General features: G+C 37.3%; 2 protein-coding genes across 8 annotated transcripts in view; one reads left to right on the forward strand and one right to left on the reverse strand.

Annotated features, from left to right (window-relative positions):
- LOC147343647 (uncharacterized) overlaps positions 1-12,017 on the forward strand; it is a 301,851-nt gene that overhangs the window by 48,933 nt on the left and 240,901 nt on the right. The window lies entirely within an intron of this gene.
- TUSC3 (tumor suppressor candidate 3) overlaps positions 3,707-12,017 on the reverse strand; it is a 197,813-nt gene continuing 189,502 nt past the window's right edge. For 3 of the 6 annotated variants that reach the window (XR_015156325.1, XM_086380714.1, XM_086380712.1), the window contains 2 exons: positions 7,989-8,051; positions 3,707-4,183 (listed from right to left, as the gene is read on the reverse strand). Coding sequence is in view for 4 of the 6 variants with exons in the window: in XM_086380714.1 (XP_086236840.1) it covers positions 8,033-8,051 (19 nt within the window). In the remaining 2 variants the exon portion in view is untranslated. The remainder of the gene's footprint in view (positions 4,184-7,988; positions 8,052-12,017) is intronic. The other 3 variants (XR_015156324.1, XM_086380715.1, XM_086380713.1) reach the window with 1 other exon arrangement.

The following is a 12,017-nucleotide window of genomic DNA, read 5'->3' on the forward strand; positions in this document are numbered from 1 at the left end:
CCTGCCTTGGGTTACTGGCAGGTCCTTCTAGGTTCCTTAGAATATGAGGGTGCTTTTTGAAGCCCTTATTCCCGAGTATGTCACTCCCCAGTTTTCCGGCCAGGCTTTCAACTCTGTGTGTGTTGTTTGTCGCAGCTCTTATCTTTTGCCTGGGCAGCAGCAGCATGTTCATTTACCTTGAGTTTTTAGAGAAACACCCTTTGTGTGCAGCCTTTTTGCTACCCTGAGTGACTTCTGAGTTAGGTCAAACAAAGGCAAGCCCTCGCCTCAGTTTTCCTAGGAGCCTCCAGAAAAGTGAGCACACACACTGTTCCTTGGGAACAAGGTCTGTTCTGCTTCCTCAGAACCACGCCAGGAAGACAGACTGCCATTTTTTTGAGGCTGACTGGGGCAGAAGGCTGAGGAAAAGTTAAGACGAAATGCCATTAAACTATCCTCCTGGGTTTCAGTTCTTGTTTTTTTGTTTTTTAAGCATTTACTTGGCTCCTATAAGACTTAAAATACTTTACAGACTTTCAACAAAACTAACATCTGCCAGTTTTTGTCAGTTTTTCTAGTTTTCTATGGAGGGGATAGGTCCCTAGAGTTCCTCATTATGCTACTTTTGTTGGCATATATGCATATTTTTAATGGAAGTGGATGCACCAACATTTGGGTGAATGTAACATGGCTTTCCTATTAGTCCAAATATGTGATCCTTTATTAAAACTTTGTGTACTTGTACTCTAGTTATGTCATAAACATCTGCATATAGTTCAGAAAAATAAGTAGGTAAAGGAACATGGAAAATGTTCCATGGGAAGTGACAGATGTGCTTATGAATCATATAAGGAAATTTAGGGGTGGATTCATGTACATACTTGTACCCTGAGGCTTCCCTGGTGGCTCAGAGGTTAAAGTGTCTGCCTCCAATGCAGGAGACCTGGTTCAATCCCTGGGTTGGGAAGATCTCCTGGAGAAAGAAATGTCAACCCACTTCAGTATTCTTGCCTGGAGAATCTCATGGACAGAGGAGCCTGGTAGGCTACAGTCCACGGGGTCGCAAAGAGTTGGACATGACTGAGCGACTTCACCTTCACGTACATATTTGTACTCAGAATAACTAGCTACTGCTCACCCGTTTTCCACTGTTAGGAATTAAGTCAGTTTGGCTTCCTGCTGGAATAGGAAAAACATTTTAATGTTTTAAACTTACTGAATTCTGTGGACTCCAAGGAACATTAAGTCTCCAAAAGGCCACTCAAATGTTTTGACCCTAGAGGCCAGAGCTCATGTGTTTGCCCCATAAACCAGTCCTTCTTGAAGCACACTGTTCAGTGTCTTTGATCTTGGTATAGAGTAACCACTCTCTTCGGGTACCTTTGTGGGAGGTCCTCCTAATAGCAAGAAAGGGAATACTCCGCAAGCTCTTTGGTTATAAGATCTCATCTCCCCAAATCACCATGGTTGTTGAATTAAAATTGACAAGGATATTCCTTCACGTGACAGAAAAGAAAAATTACAGTAAACACACACTATTGGGCTTACTCATGTGAATATCTAATATAAGGAACAATGAGCTGAGGAAAATGGAACACTTTATTCAATAGATGTTATTATATGAATAGATGAAATTTTCATATTAAGATTTAAATGGAATTTTACTCCTTTAGCTGGAATTTTATATTAAGATTTTTCTCTCCAACTGAGTAGGTGAGTTAATTCCTTTTGTTCTTACTGAAGATGGTTAAACATAAAATCTGTTTTTAAGGGAGACTTCCATGCAGTGAATCTAGCTGAAGTGACATTGAACGATGTAATACACCACATACAGATTCATTTTTCAATTTAAATTATTTGACAAAAGTGAAGATGTCTTATGTTTTGTATGTGATTTTCCACATGCTACATTCTGTAAACAGACTCCATTTGAGCTACTTCCTGTAGTTTTGTCTGTAGCACTTTTCAGGAATGACTTATTTTGAGGCAGACTTTTTTCCTTTCTGTGATGCAATAATTGCCTATAGAGAAGCAACAGCTTTTCAAATTGAAACTTGGGGCGGGGAGTCATAGGTGGCATATATTTAATATTTGGAGAAAATTACAGAATATAGGCTAGAAATTTGTTACTAATCTGGGCTAGGGAAGTTCTCTTTACCTCAGTCACAGTGTGTGAGAACTAGCTGACTTTGGTCATAATTAAACATTATTAGGCTTTATAAAGAGATTAGATATGTGCTGTTAATAAGAATTTTGAGCTTTAAAGGAACAAGCAAAAGTAATTGTGTAAAATAAAGAAGCTTTTACTCAATGTAAAATTTGGCCTCAAACTCCCAATTTTGATGCTTGTCCTGAATAAACTTTAGAGAAGAATACTCTAATGGGTTGGGGTTTACAGGTCAAATGCTACCTAGGTGTAGACATTAAATTATTATGATCACTTACTGCTTTCCCATAAATGCCATTCCAATACTGAATTGATCATTCTGTGTACAGGAACTGGGAGAGTAAATGTGATTTTTTAAATAACAGATTTTCGGAGCATGTGTTAAGGTTAACATAGTTGAGAATTTACATCATGATTTTTGCTGAATATCTTGTTTCTTCCTGCTAGCACACACACTATCCTGGGATTAAACTTCATATATCCTTGTAGGTTTTTGTATTTCCCATTCTTTACTGAATTTTCTAGGTACAAAACGTGTAGTTCACTGGGCGTGCACATGAGTCCTGGTTTGAGACTACACAGCTGGAACTCCTGAGTAACAAAGATTTCCATGGTCTGTTACTCAGATCTTAAGGAAAATTAGATAACAAAGCCTAAAAAAGTTTATTGAGCTGACTAAAATTAACTGTGCTTCTAAATCCTTCTTTAGACTGCACCACAGAAAATGGAAATTCAGGTCTGAGAGTCTGCAAGCCCAGTTACGAGCTCTGTTTTTCCTTTGTGGCTTTCAGCTTCCAGTACTTAAATAAGTCAGATAGAATATACATTTCCTGTCTAAATGCCTAATTTACAGGGTTGCTGTGAAGAAAAAAATACCCTAACAAATGGGAAGGTGCTTTGTAAGCTAAAATACAATATACAAACATAATAATGGTTACTCTCCTATATTTGCTTTTCAAGAAAGTTTCACTGAGTCCCTCACTCATATTAGGATAACTACTCTCTATCAGGGCTTACCAGGTGGCCCTAGTGGTAAAGAAACTGCTTGCCAGTGCAGGAGATGTAAAAGATGGGGGTCAATCCCTGGGTCAGGAAGAATCTCTTGGAAGAGGGAATGGCAACCTGCTCCAGTATTCCTGCTTGGGAGAATCCCAGGGACAAAGGAGCCTGGTGGGCTACAGTCCATGGGGTCACAAAGAGTCGGACATGACTGAAGCGACTTAGCACACATGCACACAGTCTCTGTTCGGGTCTGGGAATAAGCTTTTGATGACTAGCCTCTTCCACATGACACAAGGGGATAATATCCCCGTGGGTGAGTTCTGTGGTTGCAGGTCTGGATTCTCGGGTCACACTTCTGAGTTGGGGAAGAATTCGTTCCTAGTTCTGGTGTGCTGCTCCCGTTGCCTGTGCCCTGAGCATGCTGATTCAGTCGTGTTTGCTGTAGATTTCTATCCTGGGAAGGACCTCCGTTCCCCAGGGCAGGCATCCATGTACTGTGTGTCCAGCTCCCGGCCCCATCTCATTCATCTAGTTATGATTAATAAGAACAAAACGCTATTTGTAACCATACACATCCTTTATACTGAGACTGAGGAAAGTATAATTTTTCAGTACATATTTTCATGCATACACCTATCTCTGTACAATCCCAAGAATTGCTGAGGATACATTTCATAGTTTCTCCTTTACTAACATTATAGTTTTCTTTGCTAATGAGTGAACAGCTTAAAAGCATGAATTCATAATTACATTGTTGTTTATTTCAATCTATAGCATACACAGACTATAATTTGCTGGAAAAACTCTTCACTGTTGCCCTTGTTTATTCCATGTTAAAGTTAACCATCCATGTCTATAAATTAAGTTTACTACGAAAACTCACATTTAAAAAAAAATTATACAAGAAACAGCTGGATTATCACAATCAGCAAGGAAATGGACTCAAGAGTTGGAACTAGTATGTCTGGGACACTTTGTCTTCATGGTAAACAGTCACTTTATGCAAATCCCACTTGGCTTCACTTAATTAAAAAGCTGAAAAAGAAAGAAAATTCTTTGCTGAAAAAAAAACACAGTGTGCTTTTTATTCTATATTAACTTAGTACAGGTAAATATAAAATAAAAATGTAACATCATACACAGTTACATTAATTCACTTCATTGTAATTTTATATCAAGGCAATTTCTATGAACTAGGTCCTGTAATGGGATCAGGTGAGACTAGGTCAGGGGTGAAAGCAGATGCTGATAAGAACTTGAAGTTGTGTTGGTTAAGTTTGGTTAACTTCTGTGAGTCATTCTCAACGTTAGCAAGACTCCTAGTTAAATTGGCATTTAAACTGACAACACAGGGGAAGAAAGGGAATGAGCTGAAACATACACTTGGATTGGGTCATTTCAATATTTTAGACAATATATTTTTTCTGGTTATTTAATCAATATGCATTTACTTAAAATAAATACTTTTAAGAATTTTATAATTTCACTATATTGAACAGTCAAAAATAATTATAAATATTAAAAGTATCATCAGGTTCTGATGAAACAATACAAATAGACGTTTATACATATAGAAAAAAAAAGCAAAATAACTCTTTTTGCCTTTCTTGATTTCCCTAGGCAACACTTTTATCTATGAAAAGAAATGTAAGTTCGTAATATCATAAGTCAATTTGAATAACATCATTAAGCCTTTGTTGGCTATTTGTACCTTTCTGCTAACGTGCAGCAACTTTGCTTTTTATAGTCTTGGCAACGTAACTTTAGGACAACCAGAAATGAACCAATTGTTAACTAATATTAAAACATTAATATTAAAAATATTAATGGTTACTATAGTTGAAAAACCATGTAGTTGGGAAATTGTTCAAACTGATAAGTTTAATACTTGGACACTCAAATTACAATATCCTAGGCATATGTTACTTCGTCTTTCTGAACCTCGGTTTCCTCATTAGTGAGAAGAACGCTTGTTTTGGATGATCTCCAAAGTTCTTTCCAGTGCTAATGTTTATTTTAATCCTGTGATACTATATAAATAAATAGTAAAAAAAAAAAAACACACACATTATATAACATATATATATACTATATAGTGAATATAAATATAATATACTTCATATACTAAATAGTAAATATAAAGCATTATATATTTAAATATATATTATCTCTATTAGCTTGTAATATATAATAAAGCAATTATGCAATACAGCCTAAACTTTTTATTACCCTATCTTTTTCTGAGGAATTACTAAATTACAAGATACAAATCAAGTGCTGATGTCTAGAGGCAACAAGATATTGCTTCTATTTTTTGAGATAACAAGTTATGACTTAAGTACTGCAAGGGTAACATTGCCATGAAGATCAGCAGTAACATTCCTCAGAGCATTAAGGTACTGCTGCTGTTCAATTCACCCAATCTTTAACAACAGTGGTGGCAAAGCAGGGGTATGTTATATATATATATATATTTTTATATATATATACATAAAATGTGTAGATGAACACTTTGGCTTTCTCTGTCCTCAGATATAAGATTGCCCTAAAGATAAAGCTGACTGACAGTTAAAAAAGAAAACATCACCATAAAATATTTAAAATGGTAATGAAAGCTGCAAAACTTATAATTTAAAAAATACCTGACAATTTATAGGTTTGTTTTTTAATAAAAATAGTCTGAACATTTCAAGCTATGGAATACTAAAGATCACCTTTTATAAAAATACTACTATCATAAAAGCAAGAATATGACCCTTTATGATCATTTTATGCTTGCGAACTTTTTGGTTCTGGGAAGATTAAAAAGGTTCTACTTTTATATGTTGTATGATTATAACAATAATTGTGTTAGGGAACATGGGAAGAAGAGATATGGTTTGGAGCAGGGATGAGCCAGGCTTTGGAGCTGAGGAGGTGACAATATGGTCTGAGGTCTGGCTCTAGGCCTTAGGTCAGAATTCGGCATGTCTGTTGGGACCGAGAAGTCATCTGAAAGGAAAAAGGAAGGTCTAGGAGTGTCATGTTTCAAAATCCAGGGCATAAGATACTCAAGAGGAGATGGTTAACTAGAATCCTGGAAGGGTTATATAGGTTGCCACATGAGAAAAGGCATCTGGGTTTGATTACTGGGTGGCTGCTGGAGACCGTATTACGTGTGAAACACGTGCCTTTTCTCCTCCTGTGAAATATGCAGGAGGCACCAAACAGTGGTTGGTATTTTGTTTAGACTTCTCTTAGAGTAATTAATTCACCTGCTCCACAGTGTTTTAAAACATCAGAATGGATGCAGTGCTCTTGAATGAATGAATTCTGTCCAATTGAGATCAGGTTAAATTCTCTACCGAGACCTTCAGCTGGCCAGAATTTTCTTGGCTAAGGTTCTCACTTCCTGATCTCAAACTGGGAAAGAAGTCAGAGACTTCTGGGCATGTCCTGGCACTCTTGTCACACAGAAATCGCTTACATGGATAAGGGGCAGCTACTGATGTCATCTTGGAGCCAGAAAGTATAGAAGGGAGGAAAAGCCTTGGTTCTTTACTCTGAACAAGGATAGGCCTCTAGCAAGTTCACACGTGTTCCCCTGGCCTTGGGGTTAGTAGAACTTAATGATTCCCTGTTCTTGGGATTTTCTAACCTTTATTTTCACAAGCGTTCTAAGGGGATGCCAGGGAGAAGTACATGATGGCTGCCACCCAGGCCTCTTTGGCCAGAAGCCCTGGGGGCTCTCTTCTTTGTGACAGAAACTTACTGAACCCCGAAAAGTCTTCAAGTCTGAAGTACATGATCTAAAATAAAGGCCTAAAGAAATTCAGGATTTTATTAGGAGTCGGGAAACAGATCTTTGGGAGTGGTAAGCTTTCTGATCTGTAGCTACACAGGATAAGAGCTGTCAAGTCTTACGACTGCTAAGGGCACATCTCTACAGCCTACACAGAGGGGCACGTTTTGGAAGAGGCTGGTAACATTATCGTTCATAACTCTGTGTGGTCAGAAACAACGGATGCTGGGTCTGGGGAAAAAGACCAATAGAGCTTGTATGTGGGAAGAGGTTGGCGGTCAGATAAAAAACAGAACTTAGGGACAAAGGAGCTTCCTCCTCATTCCCTGCTTTCAGGGGGTTGCTGAATGGTGGAGTTTCTGCCAGAGTAAGAAAACTGTATTTACACAACGGAAATAAGCCTCCAGAGCTTCCTTTGCTGTGTGTCTCTGCTTAGACCATGTCTTCTGCGGTCTGAGGGGTGGGAATGTGCGCTGCAAAATCAAAAAGCCTAGATTCTGAGTTTTCTATTAAAATCATGTTGGATTTATATAGCGGTTCCTAATATCTAGTTTTGAATTACTAAATATTGATTAAAAAATTAGTCCATGTTTAGAAAACTTGTATTTATTCTGAAAATTAAGACTTATATTGTTAGTGGGAAAAGGCATCTGACTACATTTTTCCTCGGCAGAATTCAATATATTTCTGTCAGCTGTATAGTTCTGTTTTCTTCCCTAAAGTAATAAAACAGAAATAACCAAATGCAATCATATTTTGTTTGAAATGGAGGGCATACGCATGCATATGGATATTATTATTTAAAAAAAAAATACTGTGCTTGTCAGCGGTTAATTCTGTGAGCCAAAGTCTATTGCTGGCAATTTTATCCAAGGACTTGTTCCTGTAGCAGCTAAGTACAACAGCATGAGACTGGAATATGAGATCTCACAATTCAAAGTTATCTTTCATTTGTAAAACAATAGTCTGCCACAACTTGTCTTACTTATGAGATAAAGATTATGGTTATTATCTGAAAGATGAGGAAAACTGAGGCTCAGAGAAGATGAAAAGACTTGCCTGAGGTTACAGTTTTAAAGTGCCATGGTCCAAATCTCATCTTCTCACTCAAAGTCCAGATCACTTTCCAATACACCACAGTGAAATACAACAATATGGAAAAAATAGTCCTTGAGATTCAATTTCCACTTGTAAAATAGTATTACAAAGACTTAGCACTGTATTCTTTATGTAGACACTCTCCAGATCTTCACCTACTCATCTCTAAGTCTTTGGTCCTTCATGATATTCTTCAAAGCTGGAACTCAGCATCGGAAAGGCAATCCCAGTGAAATTCTTATCAATGACACGTACTGTGGGTTGATCACCACACCATTTCTGTGTTTTCTATTTGTATAGCTTAAGACTGTATTTTCTATTTTCCCTATAGATAAAAGATCTACATCTAAGTAAGATACAGAAATGAATGGGATATTGTTACATACTGCATGTCCTGGGATATTTTGCCTTGCTGTGCTGGTTCATTAGTACATTTGCCTCAAAATTCACCAGGAATGTCTTTCTTGTCTAGCTATTATTCTGTACTTTCCATTATGGAATGTAGATTGATTTTTAAAATTTTTTTTAAACTCATTATTTCTCAAAGTAACTCAAAAGGAACCAAAGACATCATGAATTACAGGTATCTTGTCAATAGTTTCTATATCCATTGTAAGCTTAATCAGTGTGTATTTTTTGATGTGGGCCAGCTCAGGGTCCACTTGAGGTTGCAATAAGCATCTTTAGAGCCCAGGTTTCCGGAACACTGTTTATGCACACTGCACCCCTTCAGTGTGGGGGAACAACCCAACAATTCCATGGGGGTGTCATGTGATGTGAGTCCACCTTCTGGAGTTGTGCAATGTGGCAAACCAATACTCCTCTGTCCACTATGTTTCTATCTTAATTGTTCCTGTTGCATTTAGATAAGGAGTACATTTACAAAATGCTTCTGAGTAAACACATTCGATTAGTAAGTACACGATGAGCACCTGCTATGTGTAACACTCTGGAGATATTAAAAAGGCACAGCCGTGACCTTCTGTAAGGCACCTTACAATACTCTAGAAAGAAAAGAACTCCAATACACAAAAGTTACATATGGATACTTAATGAAAAAGCTAACGTGGTAAAGTGCTATTGAATAACCAAGCGCTGAAATGGCTAAGGATAGGCAAGAGGTAGGTGAAGTAATTTCTTCTCAGAACCTGCAACATTCCATGAACTATAAATTGATGATGTACTTTATCCCCTCAAAATTCTCAGATACATATTTATTATTATGCCAAGTTTATAAATGAAGAAATAAGCTTAACAAAGTTGTTATCCAACCCCATAAAAACATACTTTTACAGGTGAGGAAAAATGAGACTGAGAAGTTAGTCCCAAAGTTAGTGATGAGAGGGTGTAAGATTCAAGCCAGTATCTATGCCTGCTGGGCCAGCGTTCTTAACTGACATACAAAATGATATACTGAATTTGAACTCATGTCTTGGATTCTAAATATTTTCCCATTATACCACACCATCTCTCTAAGACAACTAAAGAATCATAAACAGGTAGCAAAGTGAGAGAATTAGTAGAGAATGTTCTATGCTATTTTTCTACTCAGAGACTTGATCTTTCAAATAGTTTTATAGAAATCTTTTTGAAGAAAACTTTTGAATCAAAGTATGTCAGGGGCAACCAGTGGGAAAGTAATTACCCATAAGAGACGACGTGCATGTATGAACACTAGCACTTTGCTCTTGGAAAATGGAACAAGCCCTAAAGCTAATCTTTATTTAATATACAAAATGAATTCTTGCTACCACTAGAATACAATTTCTTTTTCTGAACTATGGGTCAGATGGTAATTAGATAAACTTCTTAATATCTTTGTTATTTCACTAATTTCAAAGGTTTTGAGAGCCCAATTAAGTTCCTCAGAAGGTTCAGGGAAAATCTAATCTTCACCCCACTGAATCATGCAAATAAAAAACAACACTTGCTTAATTTTTAGCATAAAAAAAATCCTGCTCATGAAAAATTAAATATAAATGGGTAAAATCTTTACATCAGAGCTAATGATAATAATTAGGAGAAAGTGGTTTTTGAGTAAGTAATACTATGTGCCACATACTAAGTACTAGGCAATGTGCTAAGTGACTTACATCATGTAACCTACATGATGTCAAAGTATGTAAACATTTCCCACTTAGAAATGAGAAAACCAAGGTTTAGAAAAGTTATTTAACTTTCCCAAAGTCTCTGAGTTAGTAACATGTAGATTAAGGATGTAAATGATGGAAGGTTGCTTAATGAAACTTAAAAGATGATCTGGGAGAATTTAGTGATGGTATGAAAGATGCTGATACTGTAGGGAAAAAACCCGTAAGACCAAAATGTGGGGAAGATTTAAGGAAATAGGGTAAACATGTAATAGACTTTTATCCCTTTCAGCAAGCACACAGTTCAACAACAAAAATATCAGTGTGAAGTACTGAGAAAATAAGAAACACATGAATGTTTAAGGTTCTGTGAAGTTTAAAAATGGAAAAGCAGAAAGATCATTCCGTACAGAAGAAATTAAAGACTGTCGATCAATTAAAAATTGTGAGGAAATAAAAAATTAGTTTATAGACATCAGTGGCATTTCCTGGTATAAAAGTTAAAAATCACAAACCTAAAACACAGACATCAAAGGCGACCAAAGGCTATGGTATTATACCCAAGAGTGGACTCTGGCATTGAAGCTAAAGCCCCTGCTAAAGGTGTTTTTCAATTAGCAGATGGAGTTATGTTCAAATGCGCATTTTCAGTAAAGGATATCTTGCATCTTATCCAGTACCAACCAGAGTAGGTAGAAGAGGGAAGTTTTTCCATTCTTTTAGAAGAAAACTTTTTTTTTTGTCCTGGCAGCTCATCTCAAGGATAAGGAAATGGTCTTGTTTAAGAAAGTCTTTTTTTTTTTTTCCTACAAGCCTACTTCAGTGTATATTGGTAAAAATTATTGGGGGTTGACTTAGCTCTTGGTCACCAGGGTTTATGATACATTATAATAAGTACTAACTCCCTTTGAATATGGACATCCACACGGTCTTTTCAGTAATACAAGACCAGGGCATATCTTCCAGCATATGGAATAGTCTTTCTCTTGTTATACTGATGGTGTCCGGAATCCTATTTTCTCCTTCCCTACGAACTACCATTTTCCAATAGGAACAAGCTTTTTTTTTTTAATCAAATCATATTATGCTGGTGCCACAGAAACATGCTGCTGGGATTGCAAAGTGTCCCTCCAGAATATGGTACTATGTCCATCACTGACCGAGCCTCTCCCACAGAGTAACTCAGAAGGAAAAGGTTTCTTTTTCTTTTGTACTAACATCTCATCTTTTAACTTCTGGAGAAGGAAAAGGCTACCCACTCCAGTATTCTGGACTGGAGAATTCCATGGACTGTATAGTCAGTCCATGGGGTTGCAAAGAGTCAGACACGACTGAGCGACTTTCACTTTTCAACTATTCCCAAATGACTTCTCTCTTCCCTTCTTTCATTTATTCCTCCTCTCACTCTGGCTTCTGCATCACGTTTGCTTTTTCTCCAGTGAACTTACTAGCTGGATAGATACTTTCTTTCCCACTATGCTGCCTGGTTTCTAGAATTTAGCTCAGGATTATTCCAGTTCTCTGGTGTATATTCTCCTTCTAGTCCTCTGGGCAACAACTGCTCTTGATGTGTTGTTATTACTGTTCAGACGCTCAGTCCTGTCTGACTCTTTGCAACCCCATGGACTGCAGCACTCCAGGCTTCCCTGTCCTTCACCATCTCCTGGAGCTTGTTCAAACTCCTGTCCATTGAGTCGGTAATGCCATCCAATGATCTTGTCCTCTGTCATCCCCTTCTCCTGTCTTCAATCTTCCCAGCATCAGGGTCTTTTCTAATGAGTTGGCTCTTTGCATCAGGGAGCCAAAGTATTGGAGCTACAGCATCAGTCCTTCCAATGAATATTCAGTATTGATTTTCTTTAGGCTGGTTTGATCTTGCAGTCCAAGGGACTCTTGAGAG

This window comes from Bos grunniens, chromosome 27 (assembly GCF_055505025.1).
Source record: "Bos grunniens cultivar Pamir isolate PY7600 chromosome 27, Bosgru_T2T1.0, whole genome shotgun sequence".
NCBI lineage: Eukaryota > Metazoa > Chordata > Mammalia > Artiodactyla > Bovidae > Bos > Bos grunniens.